At 44.3% G+C, this 22,733-nt stretch overlaps 1 protein-coding gene across 2 annotated transcripts in view; it reads right to left on the bottom strand.

Moving 5' to 3' along the window:
* Positions 1-22,733, bottom strand: part of ERI3 (ERI1 exoribonuclease family member 3) — a 130,730-nt gene that overhangs the window by 90,206 nt on the left and 17,791 nt on the right. For both annotated transcript variants that reach the window (XM_083868094.1, XM_083868095.1), the window contains exons 3-5: positions 16,764-16,880; positions 10,576-10,635; positions 8,268-8,359 (exon numbers count right to left, since the gene is read on the bottom strand). In XM_083868094.1, coding sequence (XP_083724220.1) covers positions 8,268-8,359; positions 10,576-10,635; positions 16,764-16,880 — 269 coding nt within the window. The remainder of the gene's footprint in view (positions 1-8,267; positions 8,360-10,575; positions 10,636-16,763; positions 16,881-22,733) is intronic.

Genomic DNA, 22,733 nt, shown 5'->3' with positions numbered 1-22,733 from the left:
GCAATTGATGACTTTTAGTGCTCTCCTTGCAAGTCCCAATTTCTTTTCATGTGGTCTTGCCATTAGAACGTGCTTCCCAAACACAGCAATCCTGACGACAAACCCCTGCCTATGTCTATCACCATCACACATTAACCCTCCAGACTGTTCACATGTGCTCTTCCTACACCAGACTCATTAATTCCAACACACTGCTGTGCTCTGCATGGCAGTAACATTTCACTTGGCATTTCACAATGCCAGGGGACCTCAGCAGTTTCCTCACACCTGAAATACACAGTCTAATGGCTTTCTGCCTCTGTTTTCTCATACACAGCACACTGACTTGACAAAAAACTTCCCTACTTGAACCACATCCAGTCAATCCATCTAACCTTTGGCTGACCTGTCAGTCAGTCCAAGGTAATCACTCCTTTCCCAGTAAACATGGTGCTTGCTTGGGCCCCCAAGGAATGGAGGCTACTTTGGCATCTGAAGTGTCACACAAAATAAGGATATAGAGATGAAAGACTGAGACACCTGGCCAGACAACTTTAGGGCACTCTTGAGCTCTGTGAAGAAAAAAAGTGGACTTCCTCCAGAGCAACTCCATGACTGAACTACTCCCAGCATAAGTGTTCTTCCCGTGCCTGCTTATTGATGGTGCACAAGGGTCAGTCTGCAGCCATGGGGACACTTGGGTACTAATTCACCCTCTTAGCATAGGGAAAGTTGGAAATATTAAGTCTCACAGTCTAAGGAAAACCTTCCTGCATGGAAGAGCTCTGACTCAGAGGGCAGCTCCTTTTCAGGGGTCTTTTTAATAACCAAGAAATAGCATATACATGCTGTGAAGAATTCTTGGCAACCTCCCACCAGCCTACTCCATCTACCTGGTTTGCAGGGACAGATGTGACTCCAGGCAGGGATGAGGAACTGAACTCAGCTGGTGCCCAGGCACCTTGGCCATGCTGGATGACAGTCAACACCAAGACCTGGTTCAACATTCAGATGGAAAAACTGAAGCAAGAAAATTAGAGATGACCAAAGGGTACCTACGGAGGAAAAATGAAGGGTGTCCCAGGGTGTAGGTGCCAAGCAGAGAGGAGGAGAAACCCTTGCTCCAAGAGAGCCAAAACTGGTAGGACCAAGGCAGGATGAAGTCCTGGGCAGTATGAGCTTCCCAGACACAACCCCACCAGGATATTGCCCTGCTTCCTCTGTATTCTTCTCACAAACTTCTCCATTCTGCTTTCTTCTACTAGCACCTCCATATGCCTCACATCATTGCTAACACCAGGTCCACATCAATGTCTGAGCACATGACCCCACCTTTGGGGTGCCAGGCTGCTGACGGCAGCACCTGGGCCAAACAATGAAAAAGGTGACTCCAACATGAAATGGACTCAGCTCAAAAAGTTAGTCTGCAGCTCCGGTGTCCTCCCAAGTCCTGCACGCATGTGGTCATCCACTCCTGAGGATACAGAGTGTCACTGGACAAGGCACATGAGAATATGCTAGAGGGAAAATACCAGGGATGACCTCAAGATGGCCCAGTAGGTCTTTGCCAGCCAGGAGCTTCAGGAGGAATGAGACTGAACCCATCCAGGAAAATGGCTCCCAACAGGAAACAAACATCAAAAATAAAACATTTTCAAGAAAGCTATAGACTCACACAGCAGAGCAAGTGAAAGAGGAAGGATGCTGCTCCCAGGCTGGCAGTATTCTTCAAGCAGAGCTCTCTAGGCAGAGGAGCCATAAGCACATCTCTTCCAGCCAAGCCACTGAGAGGGCAGCACTGGTGCCAACACACAACTGCTCTGCTTCAGCTGTGAAGTAAGAAGAGTTGGGATCCAAAGGAAGACAGCTGACATTTCAGACCCAGCATGAAACTGGCTGTCTAACATTAGAAAAATTAAGCTGTTTTAAGTGAAAAAGAACACTTTGTGGAGCTAATCCTGTTTTTCACACATGCCACAAACAACAAAATTCAGACAGCAAACAGCCCTCCAGCGATTGTCCTCTGCAGTCCCAAGCCAACCAGCTTTTCAATTCCCCACGGCACAGTATCACCACAATCCTGAACTGCAATTAGGGGGCTCTCATACAGACACAACCAAGGGCGTGTTTTTTACCATTATAGATCCATTGATTTTGAAACTATTTTGCCTGAATTCACTAAAACACTGGATACAGAATTCACCCTAGTGATTCCTGATGCAGAGGGAATTATGGTGCCCTACTCTATGAGCAAATGACATTGAGACCACTGATTTACATCCAGTTCAGTGTGACTGTTTTCGAACAGCTTAAGTTACCCATCCAGGGGTAGAAAATCTACCTTCTCCCCTTATTACTCCATCCCAAAGGTTTAGTGCTGGAAATAAAGCCCATGATGCAATGCCTGTCTCATTCTCCCCTACACTGCAAATTTATTTCTAAGTTTCTCCAGCATCTGTTACGCTACCTCCAACTTCTTTGGCCTTAATTCCCAGAGAGCAGAGTCCTGCTCCCCAGAGTACACCGGGCACCACAGCTCAATAAATCTGTAGCCACTACAGCCCTGACTATGACAAATGTCTTTGCTATGATGTGCCAGATAAGGAACAGACCTGAAGGTGACAGTCCATTGCATGATGATCCCTATGCAAAGATTTCATGTCCAAAGCCTAACCTAAAGACATTCCCAGACATCTAGGACAATGTAACTTGCAGAAACCCAAGCAACCAATTACTTCAAATAAAGACAAGAACAGGAGTCAGCCAGGGTAACTGGTATATAAGGATAACAAAAGTCAAGCCTAGTAAATTCATTTTAAGTAAGAGTGTACAGAGGGGAAATCTTAAAATCCAAATTTTTTTTTTTTTTTTTTTTTGCATAAGTGATATAATTTTCTTTAAAAACAAAAAGCTGGACTACAGGGTTGTAGAAGTGAATGGGGTCAGTGCTATTCCCTGTAAGTGCTCACAAGGCTCCCTTGCTTAGCTCTGGCAAAGCACTTTAGGATGTAATTACATGAACAACTCCATCAGCAAATCTGACTCAAAAGGTTCCTGACCCTGGATACTCAGTCCCATCCCTTCACTGTAGTTCACACCACACTCTTTGTTCAGCCAGTGTAACCATGTGAAGAGATACACCATAGACTTGTTCAGCAAAATGATCCCCACTAAAAAAACCACCAAGCTAATCCAAAGATCTTAGTTGGAAAGGAATTGCTGTATTAGCTTTAAATGCAGATGACTACATTATCTTTCAGTTACCAGATCTTTCTTGTTACTTTCAACTCTGAACATACCTCTTGCCCTGCTGCCACACAACCAGCCCACCCAATGCCTCCTCCTGCCTTTCCTCATGACTACCCAAGCATTCCACCTCACTCCAGTCAGTGGCCATCAGCAATTTCCCTACAAGGCAGAGGCTACTGACCCCCTCCCGGTTCTGTGATAAAGAACAGCACATACAGAGGACACTAACACCAATTCTTTTCCATTCATGATCTAATTCTGATCTCAAAAACAGACAGGACAGAACAGAAGTCTGGAAAGAGCAACCCTTTGCCACATTTGGAGCTGATCTGAGAAGACAAGCATGCTCCCAGCCTGTGTAACTTTGCAAGGAAAGAATTAAAACAGTAAGACAAAATTAAGCAATGGTATAATTTACTGCTTAGAATTTACTAATATCCAACCTAGGAAAAGCACCAAGGGCTATAAACATTTCGAGACACTTCACTATGTTTTATCACTATATTAGAGAGTACTTGCCTTTTAACACTTATTTAAGAAAATAAAAAACTTCTGAGCAGTAGTTTCCTGTGAAGACATAAATTAGCATGTTCTGATCAGCCACAGTAAGTGCAGTACAAGCATCTTCATGTCAGAATTATATAGACCAAAGCCTGCACATACTTTTAGCTATGCTCTGTGCATTTACAGAACAATCCAAATCTGGAAGGAGAAGGATTAACTGATGCTTCTGACATTACGGTGCAGGTCTAAGATTTGGGACATAAGACTTCTGCTCTGCCTCTGCCTGCCTGCACAGCCACAGGCATCTCACTTAACCTCACCGTATTTCAACTCTTTATCTATGAACACATGGTAAAAATGCCTCTTTCGTTGCCAAGATTAATTCACATTGTGTTTAAGAGCCCACAAACTGGTTCCACACACAGAGGAAAGCAATTTGACATTTCAGCAGAGATAAACTACACTAAAGAGCTTATATTACAAGGGCTCAACTCTGGCAGATGCTAAGTACCCTCCTTTCCACTAAGCCCGTCTCCTGCAGTCAGCAGCTCCCTCAGCCCCTTCAGAGGTACGTTACCCTCGCCACCCAATGCCACATCAATGCTATTTGCTTAATGACTAGTGTCAGTTCCAACCTAGGTGCAAAATGAGGTCCAAGCACTAAAGCAGACATCAGGTATCTGAATCCATCCCTGGAGCTGTTAAACTTGGACTATAGCTCCTTGCAACAGGCTAAAGGAATCCTCCCACTGAGCATGCAGAGGCCTGAGGACCGTGTGTCTAACGAGGCTGTATCCCCACTCATATTTTAGCTTGGCAGGTCTGGTGCTCCTTTCATCTTTTGCTTCAGGTAGCTCTCTTTAATTAATAACATTTCTGAGTCGACACAGGGAACTTTCCACCCAGAATGAATGGCCCTCTCTCATTAGAACCATGACTTGTCATGATGTATTCAAGAGCAGAAGTGTGATTCATTCCCTTGTCTGGGAATGAGGGGTGTTGCTGGGGGGTGGGGGGGAGAATAGTCTCTGTAATGAGTGACTGATATTTGCTGAAGTTGATATGCGACTCTGTCGGCTTGAACTGCCTTGTCAGGACAAGCCTTCAAGAAAGGTGATGTTCCTACTCAAGAGGTTTTCCTCATTAAAGAAATTGCATCTTAACAAGAGGGAAGGGGAGGGCTGGCAGGAGCTGCTGTCTCCCCGATTCCAGCCTGATTCACACACACCAAGAACTGAAAGCAGGTTGATCCAAGCACAGCCGGTAGAGGATTAGCGCTCCATTTAGAAGCCCTCTCACACAATGGACTCTCTCTAGCAGCAACCAAATCCTTCCAACAGGTGCATCTTCCGATGGTGCACCACACCCACGACAAAGCTTTTGGTAGCATGGCCGAGGACCTTGACTCATGCTAAACCTCCATAAGCCCTTCCCAGATGCTTGGTGTTCTGGGCACCCAGCTCCTTGCGACTAGCGCTCCCTGTTGTCTGAGGGAAGACAGACAAACAGCTCTGTGTCTTCCAAGGAGTCTCCAGTGTTCAAGAGCAATCAAGTCTGTAGCCACACAGTGCCTCATTTCCTGAAGATCCCTGAGCCAAGCAGAGGCTTTTCTGATCCTTTAGCAGCTGAGTTTACATCGTGAATCTTGCAGACTCAGCAGAGCCAGACACCATCAGCAGAGAGCAGTACCCCAAAAATCGCTATTCCTCTTGTGCTTCTGTTTGTGCTGGGAGTGCTACACACATTGCAACTCCTGGCTCAGGCAGGGCTATTTCCCCACCTTATCCCTATATCCAACACTGACAGGCTTGAAGATTCCTCCTCGTTACAGCCAGCATCCAGCTTGCTCATCCCACTCCTCCCTGGCACCTCCCAGTAGTACCTACTGGAAGCCCTCACAGTAGACAGGTCAGTTTAGAAGACACCATGCCTCAGCTCTAGAACAGCACATGCAGACAGAAGCCGAAATAAATGCCCAGGTCACTGCTGGAGGAGCCAGGAACAAAGCTGCATGGTTTACCAGCCAAGCTGAGGACAGCAGAGGACAGGAACTCCAAACCACTCAAGACATGGGTAAGAGGACTGCAGCTATGCAAGCAGCTGTCATTACTAAGGAAGCTGAGAAAACAAAGAGCAGAGCTAGGAGTGGACCTGTCACAAGTGGTTCCTTAAGCCAGGAAGCACTGCACTCACCTCAGTGCCCTCAACTTCTCTGGAACCCAGACAGGTTTCTATCACGCAATGCTTCCAACAACACTCCTCCAAGTGTGGACAAACAGCACCACCTCCCTTCCTACTAACCCAATGCCTTTTGTGACCAGTGTGTGGTCTCAACATGGTAGTAAAGGGCATCAGCTACACTGCAGGTCTTGTAGGGAAGCATGGGGTGATTCCCTGGAATACCTCATGGATGCTCCATGTCTCTGAAGCTCTGTCTCCCTGTCTGAGCAGCCTTGTTTCAGCTCTCTGCTTTCTCTCTTTAAAAAGAGATGCTCAGTTCTGCTTTGCTAAACCCTATTTGGCAATGTGTCTAAACACATGCAAACTTAATTAGTTCAGGAGGGAGACTCGGCATTTGTGGTGACAGATAAAAGTAATGGGAAATGAGACAAGTCAGAGCTGGCAGGGAGTCCTCACTCAAGCCTTATCCACTGGCACGGTGCTAATCAGATGTGACGCTACACGCTGCAGCACCCAATCAGCGATGGAGCAGCGTGATGTGCTACTCACCAGGCGGCTGCAGCTAGACTCCTGCTATCCATGTACTTGGAAACACAGAATGTATTTTCTGCTTTGCCCTGGAGATGCTTCAGGATTGAATTCTGAAGTTAATGGTTTAAAAAAAAAATTTAAAAGGAAGAGGGAGAAATGAACCACTCGCAACAACCTCATGGCCAGGAGTGGAGTCTTCTTTTCCAGCTGACTAGTGAGGGACAATCCATGCGAGAGACCACTGCAAATAGTGAATAGTGTATCTCCGAACAGCATGTCCCCCTGAGCCAGCTCACCTCATAAAACCTATGGCTCACCAGAAATGGGGCTCATCTTTACCTCTATTTGCCCACTGCAGAGCTCTGAAGACGGAAAAAAAAGAAAAAAAAAAAAAAAGTCACCCAACACATCCAGGTTGCTCTTTCCATAGAGGCACTAAGTTAGGATGTCATTACCTGAGAATCTTGACAGCCCGCTGCGAAAACAATGGAAAGATGGGCTTGGAGCAAAGATAACTGGTTTCTCACAACCATCAACAAAGCAGTAAATTGGACTCTCACAACAGCAATACAGGAGTAAAGAAGAGAAAACAGAATACATGAGAAACAAAAGTTTAGCACAGCAACTGTGCTGGTCTCTAACAGAAGCTTAAACATGATATATAAAGAAAAATAACTCACTCCTAATTTAAGCAACTAACACAGGAACTTGCAATATATATGAGCTCTGGACATAGCCTGAGCAGAGACCCAGATTCTGACTCAAAAGTTCAAACACCACCCCTCTGTCTCTGTCTGGAGCCAATTTCTCATCTTCACTAGTGCTTGTACTGAGCTTTGGACCCCATATCTGATGTTTCACTAATTACACCAAGAAAAGGCAAGGAGCTGCCACTCTGCAAAGACCACTCGTCAGGGAAGAACTGGTGCTGATTGCTCCTAGACTATGTGCAGTTTATTTAGGCTTCCAGCTTGAGGAAACCAATGTCACAGTGAAAACTAAGTAACGCTACTAATGAGTTGTCAGTCTAGGATGGGATGTGTCAAGCCCATGCTTTACTGGTGTGATAACAACAGGAGTCGTTATCCAGCACCACAGGGAAATGAAAAGCTGATGCAAGATTATACAAATCCAAGGGAATTCAGCTCCATAGGACACTGATTTGCAAACACTTTCGAGATTGAACTAATTTAATTTTTGGACATTTAATTCCATTCTTATAATACCGTTTTTAGGTTGTGGCCTAGCTATTTTTCAAACAAAACATACACAGACACTGACGCTTGCAGATTTCAGTACAGGTCCCACCTGGTACTTGACAGATATTCACCCAGCTGATGAAGATAACCCTAACAATAAGAACACCACTGGAGCATGCCAGATCTGGTTTGTATTCCATTCCAAAGACTACTGTGTGATTCCCATTGAGTTACTGTGCCAAGATGACAGAAAAAGCCTTAAGTGCAGGAAGTCAGGTAAGGATCATCACTTGATCATCCCATGTATGCACTCAGAAATATCCATCCCGTTGGAAAGTATATTGGATAAAAGGCAAAACGTCACAAAGCTCCAGTTTAAACCTTTCTTGAGGTTCTGAAAGACTTCACTCACTACAGGGAATATCCTAGGCAGTGATCTTGCACCATGCCCAGCTTCCACCTCTCTTCTGAAAAAACTCTCCCGATTATGCATGGCAAACAACAATTTCCCTATGAAACAATGACTAGGGAATGTTGGAGACTTGCAAGGACAAAGACATATGCACTACAGACAAGCATGGAGCAATAAAGCCCAGGAAAATCTCCCTCCCCTCCCATACTCACATCACTTTCAAATCCCAGTCTCCACAGGTCACAAAAATCGACTTGACGCTGGGATCTAAGAGGCCTTCCTTTGCCATCCACTCGTCAACCCTCTGAAAGGAAGGCAAGAAAGGGGATGAGTTTTGCAGAGACAGGCCGAGCCACAACAGTTAAACTCAGATAAGCTGCTTGCAATCAAGAGAGAAGAAAATTGTGATCTTATCCAACCTCTCCCTCTCTCTCTTCTCTCTTTGCTTGCCATCTCAACAACAGCACGTTTGGACCTTTGAAGATTTCTGATAGGAGACATCAGGCAACCAGAGGAGAGATGATCTTATCAGACACCGCAGCAGCTCTGCTTGTGGAGGGATGAAAGTTGTGCAGCATTAACGGGATGATACAAACTGTGCTGTTACCTTGCATTTCTCCTCTCCCTGGACCAAAGAGGCTCATAGAGAACATAACTTGTGTCCCCCTCCAGTGAGCAGAAAAGACAGGTATATTGAGATGGCATTCCTCCTCTACAGTATTTCTCACATACTCTAATTCATATAGCACTGGGGGAATATGGGAAGGGGGGAAAATGGAAGGGCTGGGCACACATAGGCACTGTGTGGCAATAACAAGCAAAGCCAGGTGTCCCCTTCCTCTCCAGGCTGGATCCCTCTTTTCTTCTTATAGCTCTGAAGAAACGCTTGTTTGGGGTAGTGTGGATTTAAAGTGTATCCACTATTCCTGATCAACTTCCCATAGGGATAGATACTTCCTCTTCAGAAACGGGCCATGTTAACCAGGAAGATGCAATCCACCTCAGGGATTAAGGAATTAACCTAGACTAGACGCCCTGCATTGATAGAAGCCCTGCATAGACACTTATTGCAGTTAAAACTAGCAAACTACGTGCCCAAAATCTTGCAGTGGCAGGCAATCAGCTGTTATTATGCAACCTCACTAGCAGCATTTTCAATGCTTGAGCAACAGAAATTCCTCCTCTTTTCCCTTGCTTGACACCTTTCACTCCTGAGTAAACCAGCATGCCTCAGACGTTGCCTGACCTGAATCTCATTTTAACCTAGAAACATGCTGCTGTATGAACACCTTTTCTGGCCAAAAAAAAAAAAAAATTCTACATAAGTGTTTCCATACTCTAAGGAGCTTCCATAGAAACAGAACAAATCATTTTCTGGAATACTCCAGAAGTGATCTACATTCACCCATCCAGGCAAAGATGGCTCTCCCTCCTGGGGGAAACAGGGACACACATCCATATGTTTATGGACAAGCAAGACCGCTATACGCTCTCGGGAGAGCTGGGGGTTTGGAGGGATGCAAGACATCACCTCTGCAGAGCACCATCTCATGTCTCATGTCACTGCCACAGCCTTTCCTGCCAGGGGTCAATGCTTCTTCCTGTGACTGATTGTACAACAACTCTCTGAGTAAAACTCCCCAGAAAAGCAGCATCCAGCCTCTCAGTCACACTCTCTTTGGCTGACAGGATGTCCCAGCCAGCCTCACATGAGCCTGCCTGGACTTGGGGACAGCAGTGGTAACCTTTCTAAACTCCCTGATGTGAACACCCATTGAGTGCGGTCTCCATGGAGGATTTTAATGCCTTTAATTTGATTTCCTCAGATAAGCAATTGTTGCAATTATTCTGATTAGGAACAATTAGGTAACACAGCAGTGGAAATCCTGACAGACACAACGCATCAAACACCAATCTCAGCCCAAGTAGGCTCTGCTTGAGGAGGTTTCCTTCACTATCTGACTGCCAACGAAAGCTATTGATGGAGAAATACTTCCAAGCTAATTAAGCTTTAAATGCTCTAGGAATTCCACATTAAGCAGATGGTATTATTAAGGCTGTATCTGCATTCACACATCCTTTAGATTAGATTTCAGAGGCATTTTCTTTCTATACTACATGTATTATTGAGCATTTAAATAGGTAGAAAAATAATTTAATAAAGTGCTGAGGGAGGGGAAAAGAAATGAAAGCCGAATTTCCAGGAGCAGTGGTCTTGAGCCATGTCGTGGTGCTTTAAAACTGGCTCAAGAGAGAATCGCCTCTTCTCCTATCTACTGGCAGGAGTTTGGATATCTTGTCAGCACCCTTGACATGAACAGCTGGAGATGACAGATCAATGGTTCAATAATCTCAGCAGTGTGTCACCAGTATGACAGCAAATGTTATTCTAATGAAGCTGTAATCATAGTCAAATTACGCGGTTCGATTCTCAGCAAGGGGAGGGTGCAGGGAAAGAGATGAAGAGGGGACTACAGGACCAGAGGTCAGAGTTTGAGAACTAAAGGTTACTCTGCTTACCTCAAGCACTTGCTGGAGGCTCGGCTGCCCATCCACCATGCCTTGAATAATCCCAGTCAGCTGAAACAGAGACAAACGGAAAGCAGTCACCAGAGCAGCACTCAAAAGATCATTAGAGGTCTACTCTCCTGTCCATCTTTCTGCAACCAAAATATGCTCCTGTGACCTACGCGGGTGTTGCTGAGGAACCAGCCACAGCAGGGTGATCCTGGCAGCTGCCCAGCCACAGGCAAGGGCACAGCTTCATCCCAAACACAGAAATGTGTAGTGGGGCTCCTACCCATACCACAAAACTGCAAATTCTCAGCATGGCAGGGTCCACTTGGGGAGGAGTGTCATGCACCAACTAGCATGATGCCCTTTTTCAACATGCCTTTCAGCATTTTTGGTGTTGCCTTCAGGTACATAGGCAGAGGTAACTACCAAGGTCCCTGGACATTCCTCTGCTATCACAGTGACACTAAAATTTCAGTGTTAGATGAACCAGAGGAGTATTGGTAAGTGAGACCTGGAGTGGATCCAGTTGTCCTCCCCTGAGCTAGGCAGCCAGCATGTGCACTTTTCCAGAGTCCATCACAGCATCCCTCAGCAGTTCAAAATAGTATTTAAAACAATGGAATGAAATATGAAAAAAAGCACTTTCTTCCAAAACCTTTTCTAGTCTGTTTTCCAGGAGGTTCCTTAGGAAGAGGTCCTGCCCACAGATAATCCTAATAACGGCTCCTAGACTGCTTGGCTGTTCAAAGCTAAACACACACATTAAAAGATGCAGTCTTATGGGCCTCTGCCTGTGTCTGCCCAGAAGAGCTTGAGGCACATGGAAAACAGACAATTTTTCTGTCTGCCTTCCAACTGACAAAACTGTCTTTTAACATATTGAATATTGGAGTTCAGTAGCTTGCCATCAATGCACCCAAGTAATTAAAAAAATCATTATTAAAACAAGTGCACACTATGGGATTTCACTTCATATGGCACTTTCCTGAAGCTACACATCTCACACGTTTTCATAAAATAAAGGTCAAGCACAACCTAGAAGCATCCATGCCTCTAAAAGCCACAGCATCCAGTTATGAGATACCGATGGCCCCACCATCACCCAGGAATAACTCTTCCACATAGACCAGCTCAAAATACAACATAAATCCTCTCACAAACCACAGGGCTCTGCTTTATTAAGTATGTGGCAACTGAAGGAAGGTAAACGGTTTCTGTCTCTCAGTTTCTTTGGCTGCTTGGCTTACAGCGCTGAACTTGGAGGATAGAAAAAGAAATGATATTAAACTCTGATTAAACTGTAATTACATTTAATGAATACCAAATACCTGACTCATTGAATAAACTGTAAGTGGAAAGATTATTTTCTCATAGTGACTCCCATGAAATGGCAATACATACCTTTCAGGGAAAGTATTTTAATTTTAAGAATGCAGAGCTCCTCTAGGTGTGTTTCTCAAGTTCATCAAGCCATTATGAAGTGGAATTTTAAGAAAGTGGAGGGACACAAACACTCTCTTATATTTCAGAAACCGTTTTTATATTAATCTATATTTTAATTGGGTTAACAGCTGCTACCTCCAGACTTCCATACTCTGAGAAGAAAACAGGTTTGAGGAATTAGTGCATGGCTCTTTAAAGCAGTTTTTAAAGCTCACTGGCATGGTTTTTGCTTTTCTTGCCATCTTTCTCTCCATGCATTCTTCTGGCAGAGGTGGACAGCTCATCTATTGCAAAGTGGTGGTTCTAACTTTCAGACAGCAGCTCAACCCAAATCCCTGGAAGTGACTGAAAGGTGTGCTCAGAAAGGAGCACAGAATCATAGAATAGTTTGTTTTGGAAGGGACCTTTAAAGTTCATCCAATCCAACCTCCCTTGCAATGAGCAGGGACATCTTCAACTAGATCACAGTTTTGCTCACAGCCCCATCCAACCTGACCTTGAATGTTACCCCTCTGGCAACCTGTTTCACTACCCTCAATGTAAAAATCTTCTGTATACTTAGTTGACTAGTTTAAAGTCATTATTCCTTTTCCTGTCACAATGGAGCCAAGCTGAAAAGTCTTTCTTATAGGCCCCTTTAAGTACTAAAAGGTTGCAATAAGGTCTCTTGGGAACCGCCTTCTCTCCAAGCTGAACGACCCCAAAGCTTCCAGCCTTTCCTCACAGGAAAAGTGTTCCATCCCTCTGCTCATCTTTTGGCCCTCCTCTGAACCTGTTCCAAGAGGTCCAAGTCTTTTCTGTATTAAGGATGGCAGGCGACCTTTCACTATCTCAGCCAGTACTGATGGAAATGATTTTTACCATTCCAGCACCCTCAGGACTCCATCTGTGGAGCACTGCACCCCTGATGCCATGGGAGGACAGGGTATAATGGCCTCATCCAGACATTTCTCATCAGGAGGAGGGAGGGATATGAAGGCAGATGCAGAGATGCCAGCAAGAGTCACTGCTTATTCTTGCCCAAAACTCCTTCTGTCTTTCCCTGCCAAGCCAAGCCAAGTACCAGCCAGTCTGCACGAGGATACATCGCCAAGTATACGCACACAAGGTTGACACTGCAGAAATCACACACATGAATACAAAGGAATGTATCTGCTCCATAGGTACACTTCAATACATGTCAGAGAGTGCTCAGACTGGACCAGATTTCTACTCTCTCACCCTTTATGATACTTCTTGTTATCGGTTACGTCCATCTACCACATCCAACCTAGTGCATTGGATCTCTGCAGCATTGTCTGGTCCTGCAGCTTTGAAAAAGTATAAAAACATAAAACTGCACAATTGTAAAATTTCACTGGTTATCCCAAGAAGCATGAGGTACTTGGGAACATAAGAAAGTTACAATGCCTTTATCTTTTTGTATTTTTATTGTCTATTCCTTCAGGAAAAAAAAATCAATAAAAATTAGTCATAAAAAGAGAGCCAAGTATCATGAAAAGATCTGTAAAAGCACCTTGCATGTAGAGGGAATTCTCTCCTTAAGCTCCAGGCAAGAACTTTCATGGGCACTGGAAAAAATCACCTGCATCTTCCAAAAGGGAATGATGAGCATTATACACCTAATAACAGCTTTAAACAACTTGCAAACACTTTCCACCTTCTCTGCCTAAGCATTCAGCTCACCCCTCACAACAACCAAGGTTCATGACCTGTTGTTTTACAGAAAGAGGTCAGGAGATAGGGGACGAGATGAGGTCTCAGAGTGAGCCAGCACTGGAAGACAGCTCCTGGCCATTGGTGGGGGGAGTTGAAGAAACATCCTGTAGCCAGGGGAGAGCAGAGACACATCAAAAGGTAAGCAAAATGATGTATTGAGGGTGGCAACAAGCTCTCTACCCTTCCAGGCACCCTTCCCACGCTATGCTGTTGTCTTCAAGAAGGAAGAGGGATGGAAGTAGTACTCCAAACCCAAGGAGTAATGTCAAGCAATCCCAGTAACTCTTCCACACAGAGTCTACACCAAGCAGTTCTATTGCTTAGCAAAGGCAGAGGGGAGACTGGAAATCAGCAGCGCAGCAGACAGGCTCCCATGTAATGTCAACACCAGTGCTTTTCCTAGAGAGTTTATCTGGAAAATCATCGTATTTCTACTCCAAGACAGTTTGCTGATTACCTAAGCACTTGTCTCTGGTGTACAATCTGATAATCAGGCCTGGTCTTTCTTTGTAGACAAAGAGGCCAATAAATCTCACCCTTTTGTAAGTAGAGGTGCCTAGACAAAGCCCTTTACTGGCATTTAGCAAAATGAGTATTTTTCCAAAAACATAAACCAGCAGAAAGTCAATAACAAGTGCTGGAGCTGTTCAGGCAGCAGCTCTGCAAGAGCACATTCTGGGGTCTCAAATGAACCTACACTAGTGGCACAGGGATGACCTCTGCACCTACCTAGCAGCACCCCACTGTTTAGTAAGGTTCACCTGTGGCTCTCAGGGCAGGGTTTCAAACTCAGCTCCATCGACGGGCCCCAGGAACATGCCCAGTTACACCTCCAGCATGATCCCACTCTTGGACCTCTTGGCAGCCCCTGCAACAGGCCAGGGGACTGCCAAGTCAGAAAGGACAGGGGCCATGCTGGGCACTAAGTAGCAAGGGGTACAATGTAGGGGTGACAGTCAGGAGCCAGTGACGTCAAGGCTAGGATTAAAACCAGCTTCCTAATCCATGCTGTTAATAACAGAGGACTTGCCCAACTTGGTATTGGGGCCTTTTCATACCATTGATACACACAGGTGGGGATTCTGCAATCATTTTGCCTGCTGGCCTCAGTACTGCCCATTTCCACCCAACTCTGGACATGATGCCAGACCGAGGTTCATGGCAGAGTCTGCAGCAGAATGCTGACCTGGGGCACCTGTGCCCATCCTGGACTCCTGCAAAAGCACAGCCATCACGGACACGCAGAACACACACACACTCAGATTCACTTGCTTCAAGGCTCCCCACAGTAGACACAAACACCTGCTCCAGACCACCAACGGTGAGAGAAGGCCAAGAAACCATCACTGCAGTACAGGAGCATTAGATGGGCTGATTGTTGGTCACAAGAACCTCTGAATGTCTCTAGATTGCAGCAGGCTGGAGGCTCTGTTCAGCTCATGAAGCTGAACCACGAGCACACATCAAGCAAGTCATGCAGACTCCTGTGCAAGAACAGAACTGCAGTTCTTTAGTGATAGGGGAAAAGATGCAATAGAGATATTTCCAGAAAAAGTTTTGGTTTTAGTTTTCTTCTCTCCAGAATTTAGGTGACTTGCAAGGCCAACATTTTGGGCTCAGCTCTAGAGATGACGTTGTCTTTAGCAAAAATCAGGTGCAAGCTGTGATATTTATCACATTTGTATAAGCATATGTCCAGCATATGTCATGGGGATATGGACAGCCAAAGCAGTTGTGCAGCCTTCTAGCATTAAGGTTGCAAAACCATTTCCATTATAACCCTCTGTTCTCACACTTTTAAAGCTTTCTGAAAGTTCTTCTCTGGGGAATAATGTTTTCTGTGCTTAGTCTTTTTTTTTTTTTTTTTTTTTTTTTAAGTTTAAATAAAATACCTTCAGATGGTTTTGAGTTACAAGGGAATAAAAATAAGTATTTGTTTTTACAATGTGAAAATATGGAAGAGGCTGGTTGGTTCTGGAGGGGACTCCACCTAACACAGAGGAGTCATTTTTCATCAGGCAAGTACAGGTGGGACAAACTCTCCATGGGCTTAAGCCTGTAGCCACAGAGGTAGGGGAAAACACACCATAGTGTTGATGATCCTAGACAAGACAGGGGCAGAATGGAGACCTTGAATACACTGATTCCCACAGTAAGTATTCTAGTCATTGGGCTGGCCAAAATTGAACCAATGGACTGACAGGAAAAAAAGCCCAAAGCAAAAGGAACTTAAAGTTTCTTTTGATGATTATGGCAGGGTAGGAAAAAAACACTTGGAAAAATTTTTTGGGTTGAATAAAAAGAAAAGAGAAGAAAACAAAACAAAACAAAAAAAACAATCAACAACAAAACCCAACCCCTGCTCCTCAATTCCTTTGAACCCTCAGGGATCATATTTACCACCTTCATTCTATACCTGGGGAAAGGTGGCCACAGCTCAAGAGCAGCTGTCCTTGACAATGAGAGTAAGCAAGCAAAGAGAGGCCACTTCTCCAGAAATCATTTCAAGTGACCCACAATTACAACATCAAAAAGAAAATCTTACAAATACAGACATGAATTATCCTACCACTCTGAAGGACTCCTCAAATCCCAACATGCAGGGCCACAGAAGAGTAATTTAGTGCCTCTGAACCACACATCTGCACAGCAGTCTTTCCTCAGACCATGCTCTCTTTGACCTTCCTTACCACAGAGGAGCACAGCAAAATTGCAAGAGCTCATAAAGAGGTTACAGGATTTTGAACATCAGCTAACACAAGTGTGTTTATTTGGTAGTCACACAATTAAGACATTTGTTAGCTGTAAATACAACTATCATAGTTAGCAGATCACAGCTACAGTTATTTATGAATCCAAACTGAGGTCTTTACACATTACTGCAGTAACAAAAAAATATTCTCTTTGTTATTAATTCAAGGCTGGCATGACATGCTGCCTTGAGGTGAAGAGGTGACCTGAGTCCCTGTGCAATGGAAACCTGCTTCTCAGAGAGACTCTTGGAGCATCAGGGAACCTTGGCACTTTACCTCTGTACAGAAGGGCGTAAGCTGGGGATGCACCACAGGCTGAACATACATGTGAAAGGTGGATTCGATCTCCATCGTCCTGCCATTCAACTTCAGGATAGGGAATTCGATGATTTCCTGAATAGAGCAAAAAGAAAAGCAGCTGTTCATTTAAAACAAACAAGAAATTAAGCTGGAAATTAGCATCCATCTAGCAAGGTGGCCTGATAGTCTCAAACAAAAACAAACTCAACACAAAGTTCTGCAGAAGTGGGAAGGTGGTGCTGCACCACAGAGCACATCCAACACCATCAGAACAGTCGAGGACGGTGCTGAAGCTCATCACAGCTGGGACAGGCTGCAGGGAGGTCTCTGTGCTCAGCACTGCAGCTGCACACATCACTGCCTAAGCTGAACCTAAGGAAGGTGGTCTCACACCACTCCCATGTGCTACCCATGAAGCTGTACTCACAGTGGGCTCACAGCTGTTAGTAAGGACATCGCAGGGACTCCCCAAGACCAGCCAACCTTTCCACCCCACCGTCCTTTTAGAGGACACCATCAGACAGACAACAGGGACTACTGCACAAAGCACCACCTTCTCTGGAGAGACTGAGGAGGACTTCCCTCCTCCAACAGACTGAGAAGAAGAGCTGAAAGCTCCCCCCAAATCCATCCCTATGGGATACAGCACAGTAGCAAGCCTCACTTCATTTTCCTCTTTGCAGCCAATTTATGCTGATAGAGAAATAAAAACGTTCCTTCATCAGAAGAATGTTCAATTATTTGAATAATCAGCAATCAAAAATTTACATGGACCTGTTAATAAAAAGTTTAAACAAATCCAGCTGCGATGGATTTCTCAATTATTAAAAAATATACATGAAATTAAAAAAGCCGCCCACTGAATAAAAGCGATAAAATCCTTTGTGTTCACCCCCCTCCTTCTCCACTCCCTTTCTTCCTTCCAGTTTAATGTAAGAGGAGAAGTGACAATTTGTTTGGTGTCTTTAAAGAATAATTTGTCTATGTTATTTAATAGAGATCCATGGCACCAAGGTTCTGGAGTGCAAATGAGCCCGCTGAGTGATATCCATGCAACAAGCCTCTCAAATCACTTCTGGAGAAAAACAGAGAGAGGGAGAGAGAATAAAAAAAATATTGCTTTTTAATATTCAAAAACAGTTTGCAAAATTTAATCAAAGCAGAGCAAAAGCTAACATTTTTACCACTTTGACATTTTTATTAGTGCTTTCATAAATTTTTAAAACATGAATGGAATTAGTTTAACAACAAAAAAAAACTGCCTGAAAACATCTGGAAGAGACAAATAAGAAATAATAAAAAAAGAAAAAAAAATCCAACTCCTGTGAGTAAAATTAGCATGTGAAAAATGCAGCCGCTGCAGAGGAACTAACACACTTTTCTGGACTGTAGTTGCAACCCTCATGACCTGCAGGCGGAAATTATCGTGAGGTTACACATATGAGCTGATGACATCACCACCCCACTAGGCAGCGGGAGGGCAAGAAGCTGGGTGGGTAAATGGAAACAACAGATAATTTAAATAGCCAGGAGAAACACCCAATTTCCATGATGGGCAGAGCCCAGAGACAGAGCAGAGCATCTCCCCAGTGCAGCAGGGGCACAGCCCAGACCACGGCACGTGGAGAGTGCATGCTGCTGAGATGGAAAGTTAGAAAAAATGTAAAAATCAAATAAAGTGTTAACAGTGTGGAAGTGCTCAGGTGTAGACATTGAGCAATGAAGCTGCACGGGACAAATGGCTTAAACATTTCCTCGTGGTCAGCTGTGCCACACCCTGTGTATGCTGCGCTGGATGAGGCAGAGCAGATGGCCAGGTACATCCTTCCCTACAGCCATACCACCCCACTGGGAGTCACCAAGTTTTCCCAGGAAAGAGACCAAATTTGACCCAGGGGCTCTAATGGAAGAAGACATGTGCCAAACACTTGAGTATTAGCCAGATTGCCTGTTGTGGTGCAGCCAAACTCACCAGCTTCAGCCACCCAGGAGGACCCATGGAAACCCAAGAGAGCAAGAAATGTTGGCTACAGCTGATCCTCCCCTCGAAAGGCCACCACACACAGGCTCTGAAGGCAGCAAACTTCTGTTCAGAAGGAAAACAGACTGCAAAGTTTGAAGTCAATGGACAGGCCACCATAACAGAGCCGGGCTTAACCTCAGGATAACACCATCCTGTCTTTCAAGTTGGTCTGGGGCATCTCACTGCCCCTTAGACCTGCATCCCACCCAGAGGGTGACCATGGAAGCAGGCAAGCCCATAGCAAGGCAAGACGAACATTTCCCCTTCCAGAGAGGGACACACACTGGCTGGGTTTCATAGCAGAGCTGTGTTGCAATGCCAGGATGTGCCCTAAGGGACCACAAACATCCTCAGGGGCCATCAACTGGCTGGATGCAAAGTGAGACTGAAAGACAGCCTGCTGCTGATCTGATACACAAAGGCATCGCTCGCCTTCCAGAACCAAAGGCACAAAGCACTTCCAGGAGGGTCGAATTAAGACAGACGGAGGAAATAAAAAGCCATACTTAAAAAATGTGGAAAATTTAACAATATCCAGAATTACTGTAGGTCTGTGGGAAGTGCATGGCCAGGAGCAGGGGTGGAACCCCAGAGGCAACCAGAGCGTCTTAGAAGAAAGTGCAGCCACTCTCTTGGGCTTATTGGGTCAGTTTTTGAATCAAGTGGTAAAGAACCTTTCCCAAAAGGCTGTTTATCTGCACGCTTCCTATAGCGGAGATTTTTCCAGTCTCTGGCAGTGTTTGCTCCACTGGTATCTAAGGCAACAGATACCAGCCCCATGAAATCAGCCCCACTCCTCACTAACGACGTTAGCCAGTCCTGCAATGAAATTTAACCTGTGACACTGCTGTACTTTTCATTTAAACTTTCATTTGGAGAGAAGCAGTGTTTGGAGACCCTGCAGTTTGTCCTGCTAATAAAGACAAGTGTTGGGACCTTTAAAGGTGCCATTCATCTTTTGCCTTTATTAAATTCAATTTTCTTAAGCCCATGATACATCATGAAATTAAGAGTTGACATTCCTGCAGAAACAAAAATATCTATCAAACATAAACAGAAAGGGGGGAGAAAAGAGGCCTCTATTACCAAGAATTTATGGCTTAAAGTTGATCTGTTTCCACTTTTTTTCTCTCTCTTTTTTTTTTTTTTAACAAGCATATGGTTTGTTTTAGATATCTGAAATGTTATTACAGATCTAGAATTTCATTAGTAATTATTATGAAACGGTGAGCACTTAGCCACTCATACACACAACCCCCCAACAGACTGTGATTCAGAGCCGGGTGCTCTCTCACGTTTCACAGCAGCCCAGAGGGCTCAACATGCTCAGCTCCATCTCCACCATTCAAGGACCTTTACTGCTTCAGGTGGAGGAAAGCAGCATGAGGGAGTTAAGGGCAGAGATTCACTGACACTTCCTTTCTTCTATCAGAGCCTGATCATCCGTAAGTGTTACCTTGAGATCCTCACATATATCCACTCCAACACCGAGTAAATGTTCCAACTTTGGCAGTGATTTGTGGCAGCAGCATTTGGGGCTTCTCAGCCTTCCCTCTGCCTCCACCGCCAGCTTCTCCTTATAGCACAACCAGGAGTTATGGATATGCTAAAATAATGCTGAGGGTGTCCAGAGGCTGCAAATAGCCGTGAGCTACCCGAAGAACAAATGCACTCATTTGAATTTTGCGAGCATTGCAATTAGGTATTTTATTTTACACTGCAAAGTAACTTGAAAGGAAATCCAGGATTCAAACCACCACCAATAAATAAGCGGCTTTTTATTTTCCTTTCATTGTCACAAAAGTTGAACATGTTTTCTGTTGAGAAATTCTGCACAAGGCTCCCAATTACAGGCATTTGCATTTATATTGTTGGAACACAGAGCTTCTAAAATCAATATTAACACGCTTAAAGAAAAAACATCAGCACCCTGTCCCTCCCTTCAGCTGTGCCCCCAAACACAGTAAAAATAGGAGCCGGCAGAGCCAGAGGCTTATACAGATCCATTACCAGGTCCACTCTCTTTACAACAACCCTACATTTACGATTTCAAGATACTTCAAGCAAATCTATGTGACAGCTTCCTCAGAACTTTTGTCTTTCTGAAAAACCAACAGTTTAAACAAAAAGTTCCAGGTAGACGTCTCCTGTGAAATCTGGCTGTCCCAAGCCAGTGGGTTGAGCAGCAGCAGGGTAACTGTGGAATGGCTAGGGACTTTCTTCTAAGAGGGATTTGAAAAATTCTTAATGGCATGTGAAAGCACGGCTATAAATCCAGCCTTTCCCTACCCAGTCGCCCTACATGAAACTCGCTTCCCTTTAACACCAGAGCAGGGATGCATGAACTCAGCTGTCTTGATCTTATTAATAGAAGAAATGAACAAGCACACAACTGTATTTGCTAAACAATTTCCAGTCAGAGAAGAAAGTACCTGAAATTACCCTAATTCTCACAGAGGAATCTTTTTGCTTATCCTTTTGGATCTGGGTACCACTAACATCAAAAGAATGAAGTGCCCAGCAAGAGCTTACCAGCTCTCAAAACCTTTTAATCCAGATACCCATGTACAAAGTGGATAGGGCATGCTTCAGGACACAGAGTTATATATTTGAGGAAGACCGTATGGCCTATTCAGTTCAAAAACTACCAGAGAATAATTTATCCCTTTCTCTAACCCCTATGTGAAGAAGTTTAATAAACACAAGAATAAAAGATGCCCATAAAAATCAGAGCTGACTGTTCAAAATGCAATAAAAACAAGCAGAGGCTGTTGAGAGAAACAGATTTTGTCTGATAAGGAAAAGCATAAAACTTCTTACCAAAACAACCATTTGCACCTTCAAAAAAGGTAAGGGCAGAAGAGGCAAGGGAGTGTCTATGAAGGGACAGAGCTTCAGCACCAGCTCATTTTGTTTGGGGATCTTTTTTTTTCCCCTTCTCTTTAAAGAAAAAAAGTCATTTTATGCACAAGGAGCTTATTTCTTAAACAAACACTCGTGTTTTTGATTTACACCATGGGCTGCTCCTAAATAATTTATGGCGGGTTAAATTTATTGCACAGCCCTGGCCGGCTGCAAATTCGAATTGCCAAATAATTAGATTTTAGGGCAATGCTTATAAATTATCCGCCGATTTGTCCGGACTTGTTTGTCAGTTGCTTTGTGCTTCGGGTCATCTTTGGCATTTCGCTGTTTGTGTTTTAATTGCTGATTTACACTTTGACAGATGAGAGTTGATGCCTCCAAGATCGGGGAGAGGGTGTGGGGGCGTTGAAGAGCAGAAAGAATCAGAGCTTTTAAAGCCTTGTGATTTTCTTTTTTTTTTCCAAGGCAATTAAAATCGAAAAGGGACATAGTAAGGACAGTACTAGCCTAACAGATCTGCCTCCCCAGTTTCCATCCTCTGCCTTAATTATTATTTTAACTAAAGCCATTTCCAAGTGAGCAGCCTTGCACTGGCCCTCAGGGGCAGTAACCAAGATGACCTCATAGGTCTTTTCCCCACTTCTAAATTTTTATTAAACTAACCAAAACAAGTACCATAAAGGCAACACCTTCCCAATGCAGAACAGTGGGACTTCTGCTGAATCAGGGCTCTGCTGGCTTTCCAAAGGATGTCTGCCTGCACACACACTGCAGAGCCTCTCAGTGCTTCAGTCCTGGCTAAGTTATTCTGTGTACTGATTAAACCTATCAAAAGGTCTTTGGGGAAGCAGCTGACCTCCTAATTTCTTTCTTCCATCATTTCCATCCATTTCTTTTTTACCTAGCTTAAAACACACATATGCACAGACCTAACAATTTGATACACTTAAAAGAACTACTGTATTTCAGAAAAGTGTGAAGGGAATTACACACCAAAAACGAAACACAAGAGAACTGGAAGGAATATGGGAAGATTGTGAAACACTGAGATAAGATGA

This window comes from Zosterops lateralis, assembly GCF_965231275.1.
Source record: "Zosterops lateralis genome assembly, chromosome: 9".
Taxonomy (NCBI): domain Eukaryota; kingdom Metazoa; phylum Chordata; class Aves; order Passeriformes; family Zosteropidae; genus Zosterops; species Zosterops lateralis.
Note: the sequence above shows the minus strand (reverse complement) of the source record. Positions and strands in the feature narration are given on the sequence as shown.